General features: G+C 33.1%; 2 protein-coding genes across 3 annotated transcripts; one reads left to right on the top strand and one right to left on the bottom strand.

Moving 5' to 3' along the window:
* Positions 1–3,616: 3,616 nt before the first annotated feature.
* Positions 3,617–8,718, top strand: LOC144559049 (uncharacterized). 2 transcript variants are annotated; one of them, XM_078307970.1, is made up of 6 exons: positions 3,619–3,809; positions 6,017–6,099; positions 6,553–6,887; positions 7,102–7,590; positions 7,694–7,785; positions 7,888–8,718. In XM_078307970.1, exons 2-6 carry the CDS (start codon positions 6,030–6,032, stop codon positions 8,486–8,488), a joined length of 1,587 nt encoding a protein of 528 aa, XP_078164096.1. In that variant the 5' UTR covers positions 3,619–3,809; positions 6,017–6,029; the 3' UTR covers positions 8,489–8,718. The 2 variants fall into 2 exon arrangements, with proteins under 2 accessions (XP_078164095.1, XP_078164096.1); XM_078307969.1 differs by having other exon boundaries at positions 3,617–3,809; positions 6,017–6,887.
* A 4,070-nt stretch (positions 8,719–12,788) lies between these two features.
* Positions 12,789–17,388, bottom strand: LOC144559235 (putative flavin-containing monooxygenase 1). The gene is made up of 5 exons (XM_078308236.1): positions 16,875–17,388; positions 16,307–16,547; positions 14,950–15,128; positions 14,221–14,570; positions 12,789–13,988 (listed from the first exon to the last, which is right to left on the bottom strand). The coding sequence occupies exons 1-5, from the start codon at positions 17,319–17,321 to the stop codon at positions 13,640–13,642; spliced, it is 1,566 nt and encodes a 521-aa protein (XP_078164362.1). The 5' UTR covers positions 17,322–17,388; the 3' UTR covers positions 12,789–13,639.
* Between the last annotated feature and the right edge of the window lie 5,615 nt (positions 17,389–23,003).

The raw sequence follows: 23,003 nt of genomic DNA, 5'->3' as shown, positions 1-23,003 counted from the left end.
GTCATATGTGTCGATTGCGTGACGTGACTTGCATGTCGCATGATGTGATCATTCGAGTGACGTGACTGTATTCGAATAAAAAATATACGTCACATCACGCGAACTAGTCATGTCAAGTAGTCACTTTACGTCATGTCACGGTATGAAACATAGAGTATCTAACTTTTTTTATACGCATAAAATATCTAGGTTTCTTTTTTAGTATAGGTTCAGTGATATTGGTACTCATATAGTGCTAGTTTTTATTTTCTCTAGTTTAGTGTAATGAATATTTATAATTTGAATTTTTAAAGTAATATCAGATGTCGTCTTTTTTTTTTAAAAAAAATGCAACATTATTTACTTATTTTAAATTTTTTTGAAATTTTTCATATTTTTTAATTTTGTTTCCTGAATTTTCAACAATTTAAATTAAAATATAAAAAAATATTTGACATGACTAATTTACGTCACGTCACGTGGGGTCATGGCATGACGACACGTAACGTGACTGTCAGCCACTATTTTAATCACATCATGTGAAAAAAAAAGTTGATCATGTTATGTGAGCAAATCACAATGTATTTGTCACGCCACGTTACGGCGTGTCACGTATTTCATTCTCTAAGTACTACAACACAATTACAATTCAATAAGACAACCCATGATTAATACACAAACTTTGGTAAAAATTTATAATTCTAATGCACGTTCTAAAAGTTTATATTTAAAATAAGAATGGTGAGTAGCTGCTAGATTATTATTATTTTTATTTAAATAAAGGTTGAAGGTGAAATCACCAAATTAATTAATATTCATAAATGATTGTTTCTTCTGGATTTCGAAATTGCAATCTTCCATACAGAAAGAATTATCATTGTCACTAGACTAAAAGCTGGTTCTATGTTAGAATTATGTGAAAAAATCTGAAAAAAAAATATTGATGCTCATTTGCAAACAAATTAGATATATATACATCTGCTTCCTTTAAAAAAGAAACTATTAATATTAAAGTATATAAAAAGTTGGAACTTTTGTAGTTACTATTTCTTTATTATTTTATTTTCATGTACGACTTTCTCTTTATGTATATAATATCAATAATAAATTTATTAGCTTCCACAGGGATTTGATATAAGAGCAACGTTATAATTAACTGGGACACTTTGTGGTGCTTTTAACATTTTCTTTTGGAGGAACAAAATCCAAATCCAAGAGGAGATCCAACATCGTTTTCTGACCTAAACAGCCGACCTGCACCGAACCAGACCGGATCCGTCTCAATTCGGGTTCGAGTTGAACCATACGATCACACCCTCCCAATTCCATCCCACCATCCAGCCGACCACGACTCGGCACCAGATTCAGAAACAGGGCGTTTCCGTCATTTCATCTGGTTGGGAAGAAATAACAACTGACCGGTCACCGGTCTATATCCCATATGAAAACGACGTCTCATTCCCCCGTCTCTTTTGACCTTTATGCCCCCCGTGAGCCAGAACGAGTCCAATTTTAATTCCGTTTTAGAAGTCTTTTCCGTGATAAACGTGTGCAACACTAACATTGTACTCCCATTCTATCATGAAATTAGTTGTTGAGTGCACATTGCTCAACTTTTTCCTACACATACATCCCGGAACAAGGTTCTCCTTCCCATTTTTTTTTCCCTTACACCCAACCTAAAGCGCGGAATTAATATACTTTGTCTTGTCTTCCCTTTCACTTTGCAATTGAAACTAACCCTCTGATCGGAAAGGTGAAGGAGTGACAAACGCGAAATAGAATTAGAATCGCATGTCGCGTTCGTGATCGGAAGCGAAGGAGAAGCTAGAGAAGAGTTCAATTCACGTGACTTTTCGACTCTCAAATCACGTCAGCAAATCTCCACCAAAACGTAGGTATTTTGTGAGAATTGATTGTTTGCTCATGAGAAGATTTATGTACTCTCTTCGTTCTTCTCTTCCTTCGTCAACTGCACGGTGAAACTGCACGGTGAAATCGATCTCCTTTCTTCACATCAGGAGGTCCGACGAGGTATTGAGTTGCTTTCTCCAAACTTGCATCGTTCTTCATTAAATTTTTTCTTTCAATTTAACACTTATTTTCTTACTTCTGTGAAACCTTATTCGCTAGGAATGTGCTAAAAATGAATAATTTAATAATAGTTTGTGAAGTATTTACAATTCTAGAATTTCTGCAATTCGCTACATGCATTCTCACAACCACTGGAAACCAGAAAGGCAACTCATCTATTGAATGAACTTATATTTAGGGGTGCAAACGGATCGGATAGTGGTAAAACCATATCCATATCTGTTTTTGTTTTTGAATACGGATACGGATTAGATATTTAACGGATACGTATGAATATGGATTGGATATCAGATATCTGTAGATATATATATAAATATTTTTCATAATATATATTAAATTATATAGTATATATATACTATTTGAATACAGATAATAAAAATTTAAAATCATATCTGTATTTGTATCCGCACAGATATTCAGATATTGGATATCTATATCTAATTTTTGGATATGGATCTGGATACGATAGGGTATTATCCGATCCGTTTCCACCCCTTATATGTCTATTCTGTATTTACATAATATAATTGTTTTTACTAAATTTACGAGATCATGTCAACCGTACCGAAATATGCAGCTATTTTAGGCCCCTGTTCACTTGACCTGGTTAGGATGGGGACGGATGGATTTCGTGGAAATATGTTGACTTTTGTAATGTCTGTTTGGCTGCTTTTTTGCCTAAATTTAAGATGGGTTTTAATTTTCTTTGATGAGGTGCTAAAATTATGGAAAAAGAAAAGTTGTCTCCTACCAAATATTTTTTCACAGCCTGCTGGGAGGGTTGTAAAAGTGACAATTAGTGTTAAACTTTTTGAGTTTGTTATACAAATCTTTGTAGGCTAAACAATCACATTCTATTTCATGATTTTTTTTTTTACTGCATTTCTAACAAAATTAAGTTCTATTACAAAAAAAAATAATTAGATAGACTGGTCCTATCATTAATTCAGCTTAGATTTAAATTACTATAATTAGACATCCTTTGAATTTTTACAAAGAACCAAATTACATAAAAAAAAAATTAAAAAAAAGTTTCTAATAATATATCCTCGTAGTTTTCTTTTCCATCATGAATTTCTACAATTTGTCGTGACGATTAATTGTTAAATAATAGCCACTTAAATATAATTGTAAAATAAATAAACTGTCACATTCTACCATATTTTTTTTTTTTATTGAATTTTCATATATTCAAATGGTTCATTTTCAATTTTTTTTTCTTATTTTCATATAAATAATATCCCGCAAATCGTAATGTAAAACCTTCAAAATTTTAATTTCATGCAAATTGCGGGGTAACGAACTCTATGTAAGGTCAATGTTGGATTCTCTCAATGCTATTAACAGTACTGATGTATTGGCGCGTGCACAAAGGGGAAAAAAAGACCTTGGAGTAAATAAGGGCAAAATTGTAATCTAACAAATGCACAAAAGGTGCGAAAACTTTTCCGAGACACATCAAAGGATTCTAATAAGAGGGGCCAAAATGTAAAAATAACTTTAAAGGCAAGGTACCGGTGCACTTCACGTTCCGCGCCGGCCCACTTTAGAGAGAGAAAGAGATGAAAACAAATAGACTATAGAGAGAGAAAGAGAGGGAGATAACTCCTTTTAGTTTGCACTTTGCACTAACCGTGCAAAAATAATTCCTCTTTCTTCTCTCCACCAACTCTCTCTTACGCTTTCTTGCTTTTTGGTATCTAGTTTCTCCTCTCTCTGTCAACTGCACTAAGCTGGTACGCCTCCAATATTCCTTCTCTCTATCTCTACCTCTCTATTTCTGTACCAAGTTCATTAGAGAAAATTAAGTTCTCTTCTGTGGGCATGATTCAACGATGGCCATGTTTTATAGATTCTTTTGTAATTATTTTAACATGAATATCGCTGAAATTGTGTACCTCCATATCATACCTCATATTTTTGTTGTAACTCATACTTTCAGTGGATTATTGCTCTGTTTCCTCTTTTTAGTTTTGTATGAAATTTGACCTGTTTTTGGTCCATCTATGTTGTTCAATATACCTCATTGATTTCTCCGCTTAGTGGAGAAATAGGTCTAATATTACATTGTAGAAGATGTCTCTTTTTAGAATATGCTCTTAATTATCTGGTCTGTAATTAAACCTTTATAAATAATGGATTTAATTTTGGTGGTCTATTTTTGTTGCTCTATTTCCTTTGTTCGTGGTCTTTTGTAGAATTACTGCATTTGCTCTCATTACACCTACATTGTTTTTCTCTAATGTTGATTAGTCCACGAACAATATCACAATAACCCTCCTACATTAGTAAACAATTGTTCTGTTTGAACGGACCTTGTCCTTTTTCATATTTTTTTAGATTAGAATTGAACACATCAAACATTACTATTAGAATATTAAATTACTCCCAGGGTTACTGTTTAATTTTTCTTTCTTACCATGTAAGTTTTAGGTAACATTAGTTGTGCAATTCTACTTGGGATTTAGTACAATGGTGGACATACCTAGAGGTGGCAATCAGACGGGATGGGTTGGGTTTGGGTTTGGGTTTGAGTTGGATCGATTGGAGTTGTTTGACTTCCGAGAATTGTCCAGTTTTGGATCATGTCTGGATTTCGGACGGGTTTGATTCATATCATATCGGATGAATTCTTCGACTTTGAGTGAGATTTGTTATTTCTAAGTGAGGCGGATTTTGTTCGGCTGACTCGGGTTGGGTTTGATCAGCTCCATTTGAATTTGGATTGGGTCACATTTTAGGTTGAGCCTAATTTCGGGTTCGGGTCTCGGATCGTCTTAGGTTGGATTGGGTCAGTTTGATTTTTTAAAATATCGAGCTGAATCTGATTTGGAACGGGTCGGGTAGGGCGGGTCATTCTGATCAGGTCAGATTTTGCCACATCTAGACATACCTTTTGGATTAGGAGTGGTTGAAATATTATAGTCAATTTGGGGGTCCAAGGGAAATGGATTAAGAATTTGGATATGTTGGAAGGTTTCATTCAAAATAATAGAAGAGGTTTGTTAAGCAAGTAGGTCATCTAATTTTTAAGTTGATTATTAATTTCTTAGTGGCGATATGGCGACATTGACCTTTCCTTGGTTCTGGTTAAGTTATTGTTCTCTAAATTTAATATGTTAAAATTCAAGGCAACCACAAAAAGTTTTATTTTGTTATAATTCCAAATCTTTGCATAAAAGTCCTTTTAACAACTAAATTGTGGTGCTTTTTATAAAGGGTCCGTACATGCATGTATCGCTTTATTTATCACTATGATACTTTTTAAAAATTTGCTCAACACGCTATTTTTCTTTAAATTTATCTGAGGAATGCGTGTTCCCTACAGCAACATCATAGTTTAGAAAACAGGGGTAACAAGTAACAACCCTTTTTCCTTGTTGGGTTTATTTATCTGAAATATTTTTATCAAGTAAAACCAATTTAATTATAGCATTTGAATAATTCACAACTTGAGGAACATAAAAAAATAATACTCTTTCCCATACCTTTTTCTCTGTATTTGGTTTTGATTGCATTATCATACAAATAAAAATTTATGTAGCTTACCTTACATTGGCAAAAGCCTACATAATATTTCTACATGTTGTGATGTTTCAGTTCAACTTCTACTGAGATCCGATTAATTTTAAAAAAATATGAATACTTTTATTAAGCAATGATTAAGTTAATGGAGTCTATATTACGTTAGGTAAACCTAGTGGAGGTGAATAATAGCAAAAAAATATATATATATTTGATGAGGTATATAGTATAGAACTTAGGCTTATTACCCATCTCAAAATAGAACTTTCAATCTACCACTTATGATATGCATGTGGGTAATTAGTTCTTTTCATCCCTTTTACAATTTAGCCAGTTTTGAAAAGGGAAAAAAAAAATCAACCCAATCAAATGTCATTCAATTTTGGTGATTTTCATTTTTCTTTTTATTTCTTATCAGGAGCATCAAGGCAATGGCATCTCTTACCCCAGGAGTTCTGATTAAACTTCTAAAAAACATAAACTCTGACACTAAAATATGTGGTGAGTACCGCTCCATTCTTCTCCAAGTCATAAGCATTGTACCTGCTCTTACCGGGTCTGAATTATTCCCAGATCATGGCTTCTTCATAAAAGTATCCGACTCTTCTCACTGTACTTATGTTTCTCTCTCTAAGGAAGACAATGAACTAATCTTATCAAACAAACTTCAACTGGGCCAATTCATTTATGTCGACAAAGTTGAAGCAAGAATACCAGTACCTGTACTAGTTGGGGTCAGACCGGTACCAGGTAGAAACGCATGCGTGGGAAATCCGAAGGATTTAATGCACATGTCTACTGCAACTGGGTTACCAGAGATGTTTAAATCAAATGAATTAAATACTGAAATCCAGAAGGAGAATCCAGCTAGGAAAGTAATCATAAAAGAACAAAAACAGATTGTGGCATCCCGTTATATGAATGGAATTACCAAGAACAGTGCTGTTATTTCAGAGACTAATGGAGATGACGAGAAAGTAGGTGATGGGGCATTGAATGGTAATAAAGAGCGGGCTTCGTTTAATAAAGGAAAGCAAGAAGAGAGAAGTTCACCAGAGAGAGAGAAAGAGAACCCACCAAAGAAGTTGGTTATGAGAGAGCAGAAAGGGGCAGTGACTTCTAGATACCTGAATGGCATTTATGGAAACAATGGGAAAAATAGTGGTGGTAATGTGGAGGCAGGAAATAGTGAGGATCAGAGGCCCAGTAGTGGCGGCTCTAGTGGTCCTAATGAGGTTAATAACAGACGTGCTACGCCTTCAAGGGTTAAACCAGAGGCTAAATCACAGGTATGTTTTCTCTTTGGTTTAGACTTGATCCTGTCTTTTACCAGTACCTTATGCACGAGTCTATAAATGTACCCAAAATAATGTGGTACATGGCAGTATATACCATTCCCAAAGATTGTTGTTTTTTTCGAGAATGACACAGACCCATTTCGTACTGCTATGGAAGCAAAATATGTTGTATCTATATATAATGACATGTGGTGTAGCATTGCAGGATCGGCCTGGTACGACCTCTCCCTCACCATTTCAGACCAACTTATCCCAAATCAGACAACAAGATATCTCAAAATTCAAACGATTTAACATCATTTCTCCAAATACATCTCTCAATTTGTCTCAAGATTTCTCCAGTTCAAAGGATATGCTTAAGTCAAACGCCACCTCTTCAGTCAATTCTGTTGTTATGTCGAGGTATGATAGGTTGAAAGATAGAGCTCGATATGATTCCCCCTCGACAAACCGTACCTCTATGTCTAATATGTCTAGCACCAAGGAGAATGGAAGGAGAGAGTCTATAACACCTCTAAAGGGTTCAATAAAGTCAAGTTCAAACGGGAAACAAGCAGCAGTAGAGAGTTTTTCTCAGCCAGTATTGAGTGGTTTGACTGTTACAAATGGTACAACTATTACTGGTAGTAAGAAAAGAAGTACAGATCCTGTTCCTTGGGACTCTCTACCTTCTAGCCTATTGAAACCTGGCAAGGTAGTTGCATTTTTTTTTAATTTCTTATTAATTAAGGCATCATTCTCAATAAAATTTATACCTAATTTTCTTATATATTTGTTCTATTTTTTTTTTAAATAAGGGGCTTTTGAGAAGGAAAAACATGGCACTTTTAGTTGCAGCGGAGGCCCAAAGAGAAGCTACATCAGCTGCCTCTATTGTTAAAGGCCTCAAGTTAGTTTCTTGTCTTATATTTTCAACTTAAATGGTCATAATTTTTTTTCTAATGCTTTGGATTTTTACCTTCATTCTTATATTTTCCCTTTTTTCTGACAGCTTGTTTGCTGAGTTACGCAAGTCAGCTGCAGAACACAGCACACATACTCTCACCAAATTCTTTCATTTTTATCGTCTCATAAACCAACCAAGCATCATAGTATGGAAAGTCACCCAAAAACATATCGCAGCGGAAAAAGAAAAACCAACCAAAAAGTCATTGCAGTCTCAAAACAAAAACTCAATTAACAGTACATCCAAAAACTCAGATGAGCCAGTAAATGAAAAAATGGAGTGGGCCCGCGGTGACAATATGAAGGAGATGCAAGAAACATGGGCCACATTGCGTAGAGAGAGCCAAGTTTGGTTCCTTGATTTTCTTGAGGATGCACTAGAGTCTGGATTCAAGTTGGAGACAAATAGGGTTAACAGTAAAAAAGTGGGAAAGGATAAATTAGGAAAAGATGCAGAAGGATTAATTGCTGTCACATTGTCTCAACTAAAGGAAATTAATGATTGGTTGGATCAACTGACGAATGACACAGGTCCCACAGCTGAAGGTTTCGCTGACAGAATTGATCAGTTGAAACAAAAGTTGTACACTTGCTTGCTTGGTACTGTCGAATCAGCGGCTTCAGCACTTGAAAGCCGAAATGGTTAAGACAAATGTGTATTATTTAATGCTTTATTAGTGTTTTTCGTCCTTTTTTGTATAATGTATTAGATAAATTTAAAAGGGGTTTTATTGTGCTTTTTGTGAAGGAAAATAGAAGGTTAAGAGAAAAAAAGAAATATAATTTATTCTTTTGTTGTTTCATTTATCTATGTAAATTACGTATTCCTTTCAAAGAAACTTTATAATTCTATACTATATGTTATTTCCCTTGTTTTTAATTGACTGTCTGATTATTCAAAAGTAAAATGATATTGATGTGTCTCAGAATCTACCATACCAGTATATCCATATGAGAGTAATTACATCACATGGATTATTCTATGTAATAAGTTCTGCTAAAAGGAACTTTTATTTATAAAGACAACTTTCCAGTTGATTAAATTCCAAATAGGCATTTTTTTGAGCCATTCATTAGAAGTACCACAATTTCACCAAAATGTATAAAAGAGAGAGGATAAAGCAAGCAAGGAAACCTATATAAATTTGCTATAAATACCCCCACATAAGGATGTACTTTAACCAGATAAAAATTTGCAAACATTGGAACGGTTATGACACTCATTTGCCTTCTTATCCTGAAACTACATCAGAATGTACTTTCTACTGGATAATTCCTATAGTAAATAATTGTATATATGTTCAATAATTCCTTGAGACGGGTTTAAATAATGTACATCATTTTTTTTTGTCTTCTCTTCCTTTTACGATTTTTCTGGGTAAAAAAGAGATCTGAGAGTAGGTGAGGCAATTTGCATGAAGCTGGAGGCTATTTTAGGTTAATTGGTTTGGCTTGAAACTTCATTTCTCAACTGAGCATTATATAAACTTATTAACATACTTTTGGGATTAAAATTGCATTAGTTTCCTCTTACACTTAAAAACTTCCATAAAACTAAAAAGCATCATTACCAATCCCAGTAGACTCTGAATCTCCTGCGGCAGCACTAACACATCTTTTTGCAACAAGCCTGACCTCTTCAACCAACATAGGACACAAATGCCCCTTGGGAAGAGAAGTACAGACAATCCCAAGTCAGCATAAAAAACTAATTGCTAAACCCGAACGCATGCTTGACTTCAAGTGAAGCTCTCCGTAGTAAACAGATTAGATATCTCTTGCAATCTGGGTACAACTGTTTCACTTCGGTTGTGGTACCAGTAGTTGGGGAGGCGAATAGGCGATAGGTTTCTCAGTTCTCACCAATGTCACCATGCAGGACATGGTGTAACCTAAAACAAATTTAAATTGTAGGAGGCAATCTCTGATGAGGTCCAGAAGCTTTCAAAACATACTCATCTTACTACCCTTTTTGTATAAATCATTACCACTGGACCGGTTTCTTTGGAAAACTAGGCATAAGCCCTTAAAATGTAGAATACAAAAGTGCAAAAGTAAAATAGACAGTAAGTAAATCTACTCAAATGAAAACCAGTGCCAGGAATGGTCTCAGTATCACACCCAGCATCCTTAACTAGTACTGAACTTCGAAAGGAAGCAGTACCAAGGTTTCAGCCCTATTTATTCACATCATTGACCTTGACAAACCCAATTACAACCATCCTAAAATCCAAAACAAAAACTGAGTAGATGCCAAACATAAGCAAACAAGCATGGTCATCTATGTGTCATTGTATTAAGCTAAGTACCTGTTGAACCATAAAAAAAATGAGATTTAGAAATAAATGAAAATGCTAAAAAATAGAAGAAATGGAGAGGATTCAACAAACCCATCACAAAAGCAAGAAAAAGAAAATGATGATGCTCACGATTTGAGAAATAGAGAAAAAATATATATTAATAGGCTTGAATTAGGTGACAATTCGTACCAACTACCAAGCAAATTAATAGCCCAATTATAATTAAAAGAGAAATGGGGTTCGGTTGTCACACGGTTTAATTAAAAGAAAACGAAATGGGCTTGATTGTTTCATGGGCCGAATTGGATTGAATTCCAAAGCTTCGGTAGCATGGTGCAGCTATGTCTCTCATTAAAATTGACAAGTGGGGCTTAGACTAATCAAACAAAAGTGAAGAAGGGAAAGATGCTCCCAGCGAAGACCTCTTCTTTGATTTCCTGGCTGCCTAAGCTTGGTCCATCAAAAGCCTTCAATTGATTTAAATATGGTTTACCAAATGCTGAGTCTATATGATCTAAAAGCATCTCCTCTCCAACGGTTCAAGAATGGAAACAAACAAAATGAAGAACAGCTGGCGCCTGGCTTCTGCGCCTTTGTCTCCCCGCTGAATCTTTAACAATGCAATGCCTCAAAACACCCCTTTTGACATCTGCTGATAAAACAGCAAGTTTGGAATAATTTAGGAATCAAATTATAAAAATAAATATACCATCATATAGAGAATTCAAAAACATGCAAAATGGACACAAATTTCATATTATTCGGATTTTATTTCAATTTATTATGAATTTTTGAAGTTCAGCCTTTGAAATGTGAAAAAACAGCAAAATTACAGTGCAGTTTCGTGTTTGCACTTGAGTTTAACCCTCTGTCTGGTATAGCTAGGAAGTCCCAAAATTAATGAAATTGTACTAGAATATAGAGCATCATGTCCTGAGAATTTTCATATAAAGAACATCAAATTTGATTTAGCAGAACTCTTGGAATGGACTTCTAAAGTTGGTCATCAGCATGATAACATTAGTCATCTACCAGCAGATTCTCCTGTACAAAGACATATTTCACATATCTCTGAACTGATTTTTACAAAATTGTTTTACATGCATATAGATCATGACTCGATGAACATTTCCATATAAAGAACATAAAATTTGGTTTAGTCAAATTCTTATTCGGTCCATTGGAAGTTCCATTTGGGATTTTTATTTGGAATTCTTTGACTTTGTGTAAACTTGGATTGACTTCTTGGAATAAGAATTTCAGATCAGCGGTGCGCATTTTGTATAACGATTGTTTAGTGGTATGTACAATAGTCGGGCCAGACGGAATTTTATCAAACTTTGGATCCGGCCCAATTATGCGGATTGATTTTTTTTTTTTTTTTTTCGAGTTGATCTAATTCATAAATCCAAATATTTCATTTCAATTTTTACGAGAGGATTTGAGGGTTATACGAATAGGTTGGTTGATATGTAGGATACACATTTTCTGTTATTTTGTTCATATCTTTATATGTTAGGAAGCATTTATTATATGGATAAGTAACACGACAATTAGTAAGCATTTATTAATTTATATAGAGCAAAATTATAATGGTGAAATTCTATAAAATTGACAATTATAAGTATGATTTGATCATAGAATTAAAAAAAATTAAAATTTTTTTAGAAATGTTTTTTATATTATTTGTAGTACATGCATAATAAAATTTGTATATATGTAAATTTGAGTAATCTAATAGGTAATGTGTTGTGCGTTTATTACAATAAACAGTTGGTGTTGATCTACTCAACACCAACTGCTCATATGGATCGAAAAAATAGTGGTATTACCACCGATTTCATAGAAATCAAGCATATCTGATATGGTACTTAAAATAGGTACCAAAATCAAATATGAAAAGTCATACATCAAGTCATCAGGAACAAACATAAAAGCATACAAGTAGAGATAGTACCATAGCAAAGCTAAAATGGAAATAAAATGAGTACTAAGCAAAAGAACAAGTCTCAAAAAACAATCAAATCATAGGAGACTAGTAATCTAATAAATCATCATCCAACATCTCTTCTCCAGACATATGATCTGGGAGGTTGCCTACTCCAAGAGCAACTGCTCATATGGATCAACCATTGATATATGTGGATTCATCAACGCCATCAGTTGGTATACTCAACCGATTATATAGTGTTAGTCTTTATCAACTGTTGGACAAAATTAAACAATAACAAAGAAGATGGATCATTAACATTATCGGTTAGTTAGACCGAACAGTCGATAAAAAGTTCAAAATAATTACAACGCATTTAGTTACATACATTATATATAAATGGTCAATAATATGTGTTTTTTGTAATAGCGAAATGTTTGTCGACGGCAGACTTCTTTTTATTTACTTATTTTTCAAGAGTCAACGAAGTCCATAGAAATCTTTTATCAAGAGCTAGCGGTACTCTTCAAGTTCAGATTTTGCAAATGACACAACTGACATCTGAATTACTAACTTTTCGATCTTTTATAAATAATTTTTTTTATTCGATCGATCTGTTGACTTGGAAAACATTCCAGAAGAAGTTTCTGGATTCTGAAATTCTGAATCTAGCTAAATGAACGTTGTTAGAAATGAACCTATATGTGTTGACGGATCGGAAGTTGAACCATCCTTTTCCTTTGATTTATTTACCTCCAACTTGATGTGTTGACATTGTCCAGTTTCAGATGACCACTTGCTAAAAAATTCAGATACGGAGAATGTTTCTGCTAAATATACTGATCAAACAGCTAATTAAAACCTTTCCAATTGTACTAGAAACCCAAGAATCAATCTGACCATGACTTAGGTCAACTGATTTAACAATAAGCGAGCATGACTAACTCGGATTGTTTCTATAAACAAAAAGTTTAGAATTAGTAATAGCAATATATTTTAAGTCTAGCTTAGTCAACACGCGCGTGAAGGGGTCATAATCCTCTATGAGAGTCTAAATAAATAAAAAGTTGGCTAGTGAGCAGTTAGTCAATTCAACTTGATGAGATAAGGTAGAATAATTAAGATGGAAAATTATTTTTATTTTCAATAAAATTTTGTCTTATTTTACAACATGTATATATAATAAATCTTAGCATTTCATTCTATTCAAACTTTGACATAGCTCTTGAAATATTTTCTCAATCCTATACATACCAACTTTTCTGTAACTTTCATATTCCTAAGTCCGTTACATCAAACCGTACAAATTGAAGAAAACAATGTACCTATACATTCAAGACGCGGCACAAGAGAAGAAAATATTCTAGACCATAAATTATCAAACTCATCATATAATACAAAGGTATATGACATATAGATGGTTTAGATAAATTATAATTCTTGCCCGGCCTTAACAGTTTTTTCCTAAACATGCAAACATGCAAATATGCAAAATTATTTTATCACACAAAAATAGTAATTAATTGTGTATGGGACATTATCATATTGTCTAATTATAAATTAATTAATTAGTCGTTCTTCTCTTCCTTGTAGTCTTGGTTGTTGTAAGGACTGAAAGCCTCAGATAACCAGTTCCCTTTCCTCCACTTCTCCCACCCCATTTCGTGGCACATGTCGTCACTGTGTTGGATGCTGTAAGTCGAGATGCAATGGCGCTTGTAGAATCGTGTCGTGCGCTTCATCACTTCTGTCTCAGTATTGACATCCTTCATCATGTCCGCCGCTCCTGGGAGCTTAACTCTCCCCTTCAGCAGGCTCGACAGCCACCGACATCTCAGCTCTGACGTGTGAAGGTTGGAAACACTCTCAATGTACCCGACAAATGCCATGTTTGGTATAAATGGGTGGATTGTGCCCCTATATTTTGGCAAAAAAATATATTAGTAGTCAGCACCATCGCATGCCTGAGTGGCTGATTGACTGTAGCATGTATTTGTATCTTTTTTATGTTTGTAACTAAAATGTATGTGCAAGAGTGCACACATGCATTTATGCATGTAATGTGTGTCAGTGTTATATAGTTATGTTATACTACATATGTAAAATATGTATGCATGCATATATACACACACACTGCAACTAGGCCTACCTATAGAGTGGCATCATGCCAGAATTGTTCTCGATCAAGCCACTGTAAGGCTTCGGCAAGACTGATCTCAGCTTCTTCTTACCCTCATATCCAGTTGCACAAAACACAATGTCTGCTTCGAGCTTGGTGCCATCCTCTAAAACCACACCCTTTTCCCAGAACCACCATTTGTCTGACTTCTCGAACCGAATCCGGCCAGCATCTGCCTCAGAGAAGAAGTTCTCAGGGAGGATGGCCATCTGACACGAGGCATAGTCCTCATGGAATGGGTGCTCAGGCTTTAGGCCATACTTTTCTAATGGTAATTTGTAAGATAGATACGACTCAATGAACTTCGAGACACCTGTCGTCTGTATCAAGCAAAGAAAAATAACTTCAGACTTGAGCAATCTAACTGTTGAAACTGAAAGTACGCAATCAATTTACAAATGTAGGTTTCTTTCTGGTATCATTTTCTATTAAGTCCTAGTCTGAATGTTATGTTTTTTTTTTTCGTTTTTTTTATTCCGCACGTGCAATAGAAGAAAGTTCGTCAAATTGCAAGACCTGCTCTGAGTCTCAATCTGGTATTTGAGTTCAAAGTCCTTAATTTAAGTTCACACACATTAGCTTATAAATAAACAAGTTGAAGTATAACTATCCCATGTGGTCAACAAATTAATCAATTTTGAAAAAAAAAATATTAAGTTTGGTATGAATGATTAGATAGAAAAATACATCTACACATACCAAAGGAGTCAAGAGGTGGGAAAGGAGAGATCTAAAGATCCCCTGGTTTGGCCTTTCATGTAAGAACTGAGATGCCCTAGTTGAGTAGAAGAGATAGAAAGGTAGGCCCCAAATGGAGTAAGAGGGAACCACCCAATGCAAAGTTCTTATAACCATCGTACATGGTTGTCCATCTAATCCTGAAATATTAAAGCAAACATGGACAAAATTAAGGGATATATACATACATCTAGAAAAATTCAAATATTTGTGAGACACCAAATAAGCTGAGTTAATTATTTTTTTTTTATTGTACTAAGTTTAAAGCATTGGACCAGGTCAAGTCTACTAAGCTTCCGTACAAAAATTTATCCCAGACAGAAAATTTCCATATGTGGTCAACTACTAAAATAATAATATATATCAATCATTTATATTCTTTACCCTGTTACATGCCACGAAAATTAACTACACAGTAATTTACGTGCATGACATATTGGATGAATTGAAGTATATATGAACAGCCTGAAACATATATAATTGACCTAAAGAGAGAAATGAAATCCCCTGTGGTCTTATATTAGTATTATGCATAGAAAATATGAAAGAGAGAGAAATCTAGAGAGATGTGGTTAGAACGAGGTCAAGAAAGTCAAATTCAAATCTCATGACTTGAGCTGAAAATGTTGCAGGGGAGTTGACATTTTCCAAGATTCTTTAAAGATAGAGAACTAAAGAAGGAAAATTGAAATACGCGCTTAAACACTGATTTGGCTCTACACACGGTGGATCCCACAAAAATTAGAAGCATCAACTGAGGCATGCATTACATTATTACAACAAAGTACAAACATATATCCATGATATTTTGTATGCATTACGTAACACATCCCCATATTTATATATATATATATATATATATTATATGTAAGACTAATTGATCTTTAAAATATTTATGGATAGACCCTGATTTTTACTCTTAGAAAAAAGAGAGTAACTGATCTTGGGATAAATCTATAAAGTACGGAGTTTAAATACATGTTGCAGCAACTTGATTAAAATTTTAATATTGATTAAAACAAACTAATTTTTAATTAAAACAATTACTGATTTTTTGTTATTATCAGCATAATTTTTTTTATAATATAAGACGCTAATTAATTCACCAACATCACACACACATATATAGCTAGATTTACTACTATATACTAAAATAAATAAAAGTTCATATTACAATTCTAAAAACACTTGAAGCTTATTTATGTTCAATTATGTCAAGCAATTATAGTCATGTCAATTATCTTTTTTTTTTTCAGATACAAAGATGTAAATAAACATATTAAATATTTAATATATACAGAAATAGAAAATCAAATACCTTGATTTGCCTCAGCACATTCAAGAGCTAGATCAATTGCAGATTTCTTGTAACCTATAACAACGACCTTCTTTCCCTTCATTAACTTTATTGTTTCTTCTTCTTTGAGCTTGCAGTAATCTAAAGTATGCAATACTTTTCCTTCGAATACCTCTGGGCCCCTACCCCAAGGGAAACCCGGCATTTTTGGTACATCTCCGTACTTTCCGAGACACATCACCACGAACTCAAACTGGTACCACTGTAAAAGAAATCAATATATGGATGTAAGTTAGAAATCATATATTGAAATATAAGAAAGGTGAAGAACAGCACAAGTTTATACTAGATGCATGGTCTTGACTTAGAATACCACTAATCACTATTGTCAAAATCTGAAATTAATATATAGGGAAATAAGAGTCAAAAGGTCTTCAAGTGAAGAAAAGGAGAAGAGAATGAAAGAAGTTTAGAAACCTTTATTAAAATATACACCAAAAGACCAAAACCCTAAAGTTTTTTTTGCATACCACAAAAATATCTCTCTATTTCTTGAAATCATTTTAAAGCACAAGCAAAAGCATCTCACCTCAACGATCTCTGATTTACCGGTAACAATGCCAACCTCCCACATAGGCAGACCGTTTAGAGCCTCCCCGTCACCACTCCACAACTCGCTAAAACCCGCTTTTTTCTCGTCTCCTAAGTATTTTATCTCCACCACCTTACTCTCCAACTTAATAAATCTCCACAGGTCAAAATGGGTAGCGTATGATTCAAGGTAATCTAATATTTCCTTGTAGGTGGGGAAGGTCGGGTCAGTGCGATCAGGCCAGGGAAAGTCCGAAAACTCATAGTCTGGCCGTGGGGTCTGGAGGCGGGTGGAGCGGTATGAGCAGTGCCGCCATACACCACCTATTGATGATGTAGCTTCAAATACTGTTGGGTTGAGCCATGCCAGCTGTTTAGCAGCAGCGAGCCCGCTTATCCCTCCGCCTATTATTGCCACCCTCGACTCTTTGCGCAAAACCACCATTCTCTCGTTCTCTCACTGGAAATCTAAACCCAATTATATCTTCCTCTCTTGGAGTATCACTAAAGTGCTCTTTCTTGTTGTATAAAGGTGGCACTTTTGGAATGGAAGTTGGAAGTGTAATGAAGAAGAAGTGATGGATCAATGGGGTATTTATACACAAATGAAGGCTCATTTTCTAAATTTAAGAAAACTCAGGGACGGATTCGGAAATTTACGTGAGAGAGCGTCAAACTTAAAAAAACAAATCTAAACGCCAAGCAAATTCTCAAAACCAACGTGCTCGCATGTGAGACTGGTTTAATCAGACTTTGAACTTGTATACTTACGTCTCTCTTAGAACAAAATTCCAATCTGTTTCCAAGAAAATGTTAATTAGTTCTTATTAATTAGTCTACAATAAGCATAGTCATTACTCTACATTGTTAATTATGTTATCAGTTATATTATGAATGTATATAATTGAGTTAATTATAAAGCAAACAATCCTGTTATGAGATCTTGACCTAGCCCTCGAACTAACGCCAGCCTGGTTGGTCTCAAGCCCATAAATTTAATTAGCAATTGAGATTTTCTGTAGCCAGTTCGTGGGGCAGGATTTCACAGAAATATATCTTTCCAATGAAAAAAAAAACATAAGAATCAAATAATATAAAATAAGAAATTAAATTATTTAAATATATTTTCTGATATATAATCAAAGAGAAATATACTTTGAATTCAACTGTAATCAAATATCACCCAATATATACATCCAGTTTACACGATAGTGAGAAAATTGAACATTTAATTCAATATGTTGAACTTAATTATTCATTACGAACTTGACCCATATAAGTTGCGTGGATTCTCAACTCTTAAATAATATTCTTAAATAATATATATATAGATATAGATATAGAGAGGGGGGGGCCCAAATTTTCAAAAAGAGAGAGAGAGGGTACCATTATTTGCAAATTAAAGTGGGTGTTTTAATTTGCGCTCATATATCTAGTTTTAAAGTTCAAAATGTCGATCCTAATCGTTCAAGTTCATATTCATATTAAATTGTGCTTGGAGACCAAATTTTATATTTCTTTTGAAAAAATTTTACTATTTTTTTTAGAATTTTTGAAAATCACTGTTTTTCAGAAAATCATGAATCATAAAAAACAGTGAAAATCACGATTAGGATTGACAATTTTTTTAAAACTTTTTAATTTTGTTTTACTATTTATTAAATATTTTACAAAATTGTTGTTTTCAGACAATTCTAACCACTGAAAAACAACAGTTTTGTAAAATACTTAATAAATAGTAAAAAAAATTCAAAAAAAATGTAAAATTTGATCTCTAAGTATATTTTAATATAGATATTATGTTGAACGGTTTGAATCGACTGTTTAGACTTTGAAAATTGCAAAATCGAATTGTTATAGGATGTTGTAATTTTTAAATGTTGTAAGTGGACTTATTTTCTTAAATCGGTTACGGATAATTAACTAACTTTTAAACTTCATTCATTTTAATAAACAATTTATCTTTTTGTCAAAAAAATAATATTAAAATTAAACAATCTATCTAAATTATATACAAATGTATTTTTATTTATTTTGATACATCTTGTCGATAATATATTACGATTCTGAAATGAACCTGTTGACTATCTCGATTCTGAAATGAACCTGCGGTAAACATGACTTAGTCCCTATATTAACATAGACACTGTAAAGTGATATATTTATCAATTCACTATCTACTTTGAATGCTACGTACATAATTTTCATTACAATTTCTATTACTTGAAATATATTAAATTAAAAGGTCCGCTAACAATCGACAAAAGAAATTTTGCCTATATAGACGTACTGCATATATAGGAGGATATATATATATATATCGCATTGCTCACCAATCATGTACTTGTCATGCGAGCATTGTGCAAACGAGGTGGCGTGCTCTTATTTAGGTTGCTCATGAGACAAGTTAAATTAGAGTTGAGAGTAACTTAAATTAAACTCGTGATCTTCTGAATTAAGTTGAGTTCGAGTTGTTAATTTAGTAATTTGAGTTAGAAACTTCAATTTTATGAATTCAACTCATAAACAATTCGAGCCAACTCGAGTCAACTCGTGATTCATAGATAGTACATAGTTTAACAAATTAAAAATTATCAAAATAGTACACAATTTAAAACTTTACATAATGAAACAACAAGAGCAAAGCTAGGGTGTGATGCATGTGCTCATCAAAAGAGTTTGGTGAGTACAACTCCAAAAGCATATCAAATCAGTTTCAAACGACGAATCCAAACCGTTAAAATCCATGTATTTCATGAGTGATGGATGTATATATAAAATTTTAAAAGTTCTAAATTCATTTGCTACAAGGTCAAGCGGTCAAATAAATGAATCTTTTATAAGTTATTTTAAATATTTATTTTTCATCATTTATTTGACTGCTTGACTTTGTAGCAAATGAATTCAAAACTTTCAAAATTTTGCATGTACATGCATTACTCATGAAATACATCGATTTGAACAGTTTAGATTCGTTGTTTGAAACCGATTTGACATACTTTTGGAGTTGCGCTCACCAAACCCTCTTGCTGAGCACATCACACCTTAGTTTTGCTCATGAAACAATGACAAATGCATAATATAAATAGTATAAGGTTTATCAAATTACTAAATAGTACAAAGTTTAACAAAATATTAGATAGTTTATCAAGTCAACGAGTCAACCGAGTTGGAAGCAACTTGGATTCAACTCGTGAGACAACCGAGTCAATAAACTTGAGTCAGTTTCAACTTGAGTTGTTGGCGAGTTAAATCTGAATTTATTCCAAACGAGTTATGAGTCATAAAATTTTTTGTGCACCTCTACTATGGCTATAAATGAGCCGAATTTGCGTAAGTTACCTCCAACTCGTATTCAGCTCATTTACTAAATAAGTGAGTTAATTCGAGTTGGAATGTCAATAACAATATGTATATCTCGAATTAAGCTTTTACCAAGTTGACACACAGATCGTATATTTGAGTTACTTTGTATTCCAGTAAAATCGCGTTGATAATATGTATAATTTATATAATCTATTAGATTACTAATTTTCTAGCATATGTGTGGACCCATTTTCGATTTACTGGGTCAATCCAAATACTTAATTAAATTAAATCAGTGTATCTGTGGGCTTATATATATATTGGTGTCTTCTAGAGTAATAGAAGAGCCAGACAAGCATTTAATTTGTACGAGGGGAAAATGAAGAAATAAAATAATATAATGCGATATAAACAAATGCACAAAGGGAGCATAGGTTTGAAAGGAGAGGAAGCGAACAACAAAACCGCGGGGAGTTGACCGCTGCGAGAACAAACATACAAAAATTACCTAATAGCGTACAAGTTTTATTTCTTTGCTATCAGCATCCCATAGGTGCACTCTAATATGATCTCTATTTTTTCTATTGAGGGGATCAATTGACAAATTTTTTTATTTTATGAATATTAAGTTTAAAGTAAAATTTAACATTATAGACATGATCTATATATTAACCACAATATATTTTTTATAAAATAATTAAATTTATGTATGTTTCATAGCATATCAAATGACTTAAAATTTCAACAGTTTGAAATCAACACTTCTTGATGCAACATCAAGCAATACTTAAATTGTATGAAATTTATTGTAAAGTTTGTTATATGGCCAATTAAATAGCTATAAATTAACTTTTTATTTAAATTTATTTATTTTTCAAATTCATTGTTAAAATTTTCAAAATAATCATTTATGTCAAGTGAACCCTCTTCTTTTTATTATGGTACAATATACACAATCAATTATTGTAAATGATATATAAACTTGTAATTACAATCATTTTAGACTTTATGGAATAGAGGCGAACAAAATAAGTTAGCCTACTTTATTTTAATATTATATATACAAATATGATTTTAGACTGTGATCATGCACAATATTTTTTTTTCAAATGGTCTATATCCAACATTTTATGTTCCTACAACTTTTAACACTTTCTTCCATTATTATTTGAATATATATCTCCGTCATGTTGAAATTCACCAATCATTTTATATAGGTACATTATTCATAAAAGATATATATATATATTGCGCACTTGTGTATAATCAGAGGAATAATTTCATGAGATCATGTGATTGAGCATCCCATGGAATATTTGCATTAATTAATTGTAAAATATCCTCATGATTGTAGAGAGGTCGATCATTTCTCCAATGAAAATAAAATAACTAGCTTAATTTATACTTGTTTCTTATTAAGATTGTGCGATTGCTTATCCTGTTGATGTCGTTTGGGAGCTCTGAAGTATCACGCTTGTGATATATAATATTATAGTATATACTACAAGTTTAAGTTGGAGTTGATTCAGTTATTTTAATCAATGGAAACATAACCAAGTCTTTGATTGTTTGTTAAATAAAAATGATTGGTGGGACCTTGTTTACTATTTCTCTCATCTTTACAAGAACTGCTCTCCGTTGATTAATTTAACAATTTGGAATAAAAAATATTTAAATGCAAATGCATCGATCACCTGGCTGCACTGCACTTTAGTCAATTTGTAACACTACCACTTTTTCAATGTAACTTCATGATAAATTACTTTTAGTACTTACGTACAAAGATTTGTTTTCTTTAATTTCTAGTATCGGAATAATATAACTACATTCCATTGAAACTATCTTATTTTCTTATTTGGTTGTCAAGCACTTGTTCTGCGGACATATAGAATAATTACAAGTAAATTTTGTAATAGCAATCTTAATTATGCCATATTTTCCCTCATTACTTATAATTAACATGATATATACGCTCTTAATTTTTGAATATATCCAGTGATTATAGAGAAATAGTATGTTCATTTGCGTTTCTAAGTCCCAATTTTTTTTTTTTACTTACCATTTGAAGAGAAAAGAAATATAGAGCTGCCATACTATTTTTTTTTTTTTTTTGAAATTTTCATTCTTACAGATACACATGTATTATCTGCACACCTTGCAGATATCACACACATGTATTATCTGCAGAATGAAATGGTAAAACTTTGTGCAATTTTTTATACTATTTGGTATGTGCAGATAATAGCTGCTGGCTGCATAACACCTCTTGGCGGTGCACAAATAATAGCTGTGTACCGGGTAAGAATGGATTTTTTTAATAGGATGCTGATAACAATCCCCGCAAAAAACCCCGCACTAACTGCCAAAAAAGTCAGGGGGGGGGGACCGCTTAATCATTAATACTCCGCAAAAAATGTTAGTATTTAACTTGAAGCATCAAAGTATTTATCCTGAATTTGCGAAGTATTAATCCCTATGCAATGATCTCTATTTATGACTGAATAAATCAATCCATTAATTGTCCCCACACAAAATTTCAATTTTTTTTTAATTGTCTCCGCACAACTGGGGACCATTAAATAAACAATCCCCTCATAAATACTTGTCAGTTATCCCCGCACAAAATTTTCTTTTTTTTTTGGATTGTCCCCGCACAATTGGGGACCATTAAATAAACAATCCCCTCACCCAATGATAAATACTTCTCACACATAATGATAAATACTTTATGTTACATAGATAAATACTTCTCAGACATAATTTCAATTTTCAGTAAAAACATCAATGATAAATACTCTATATTACATGGATAAATACTCTA

This window comes from Carex rostrata, chromosome 9, assembly GCF_964058835.1.
Source record: "Carex rostrata chromosome 9, lpCarRost1.2, whole genome shotgun sequence".
NCBI lineage: Eukaryota > Viridiplantae > Streptophyta > Magnoliopsida > Poales > Cyperaceae > Carex > Carex rostrata.
This window is presented reverse-complemented; position numbering and strand designations above follow the sequence as displayed.

Bases quoted from the DNA above. Each gene is read 5' to 3' on its own strand.
- LOC144559049 (XM_078307969.1), top strand. From the start codon at position 6,030: ATGGCATCTCTTACCCCAGGAGTTCTGATTAAACTTCTAAAAAACATA. The intron at 6,888-7,101 runs GTATGTTTTCTC...GTAGCATTGCAG, and splicing joins AACCAGAGGCTAAATCACAG to GATCGGCCTGGTACGACCTC. The intron at 7,786-7,887 runs GTTAGTTTCTTG...TTTTTCTGACAG, and splicing joins TCTATTGTTAAAGGCCTCAA to CTTGTTTGCTGAGTTACGCA.
- LOC144559235 (XM_078308236.1), bottom strand. From the start codon at position 17,321: ATGGTGGTTTTGCGCAAAGAGTCGAGGGTGGCAATAATAGGCGGAGGG. The intron at 15,129-16,306 runs GTATTTGATTTT...TTAATATTTCAG, and splicing joins ATGTGCTGAGGCAAATCAAG to GATTAGATGGACAACCATGT. The intron at 14,571-14,949 runs GTATGTGTAGAT...TGCTTGATACAG, and splicing joins CCCACCTCTTGACTCCTTTG to ACGACAGGTGTCTCGAAGTT.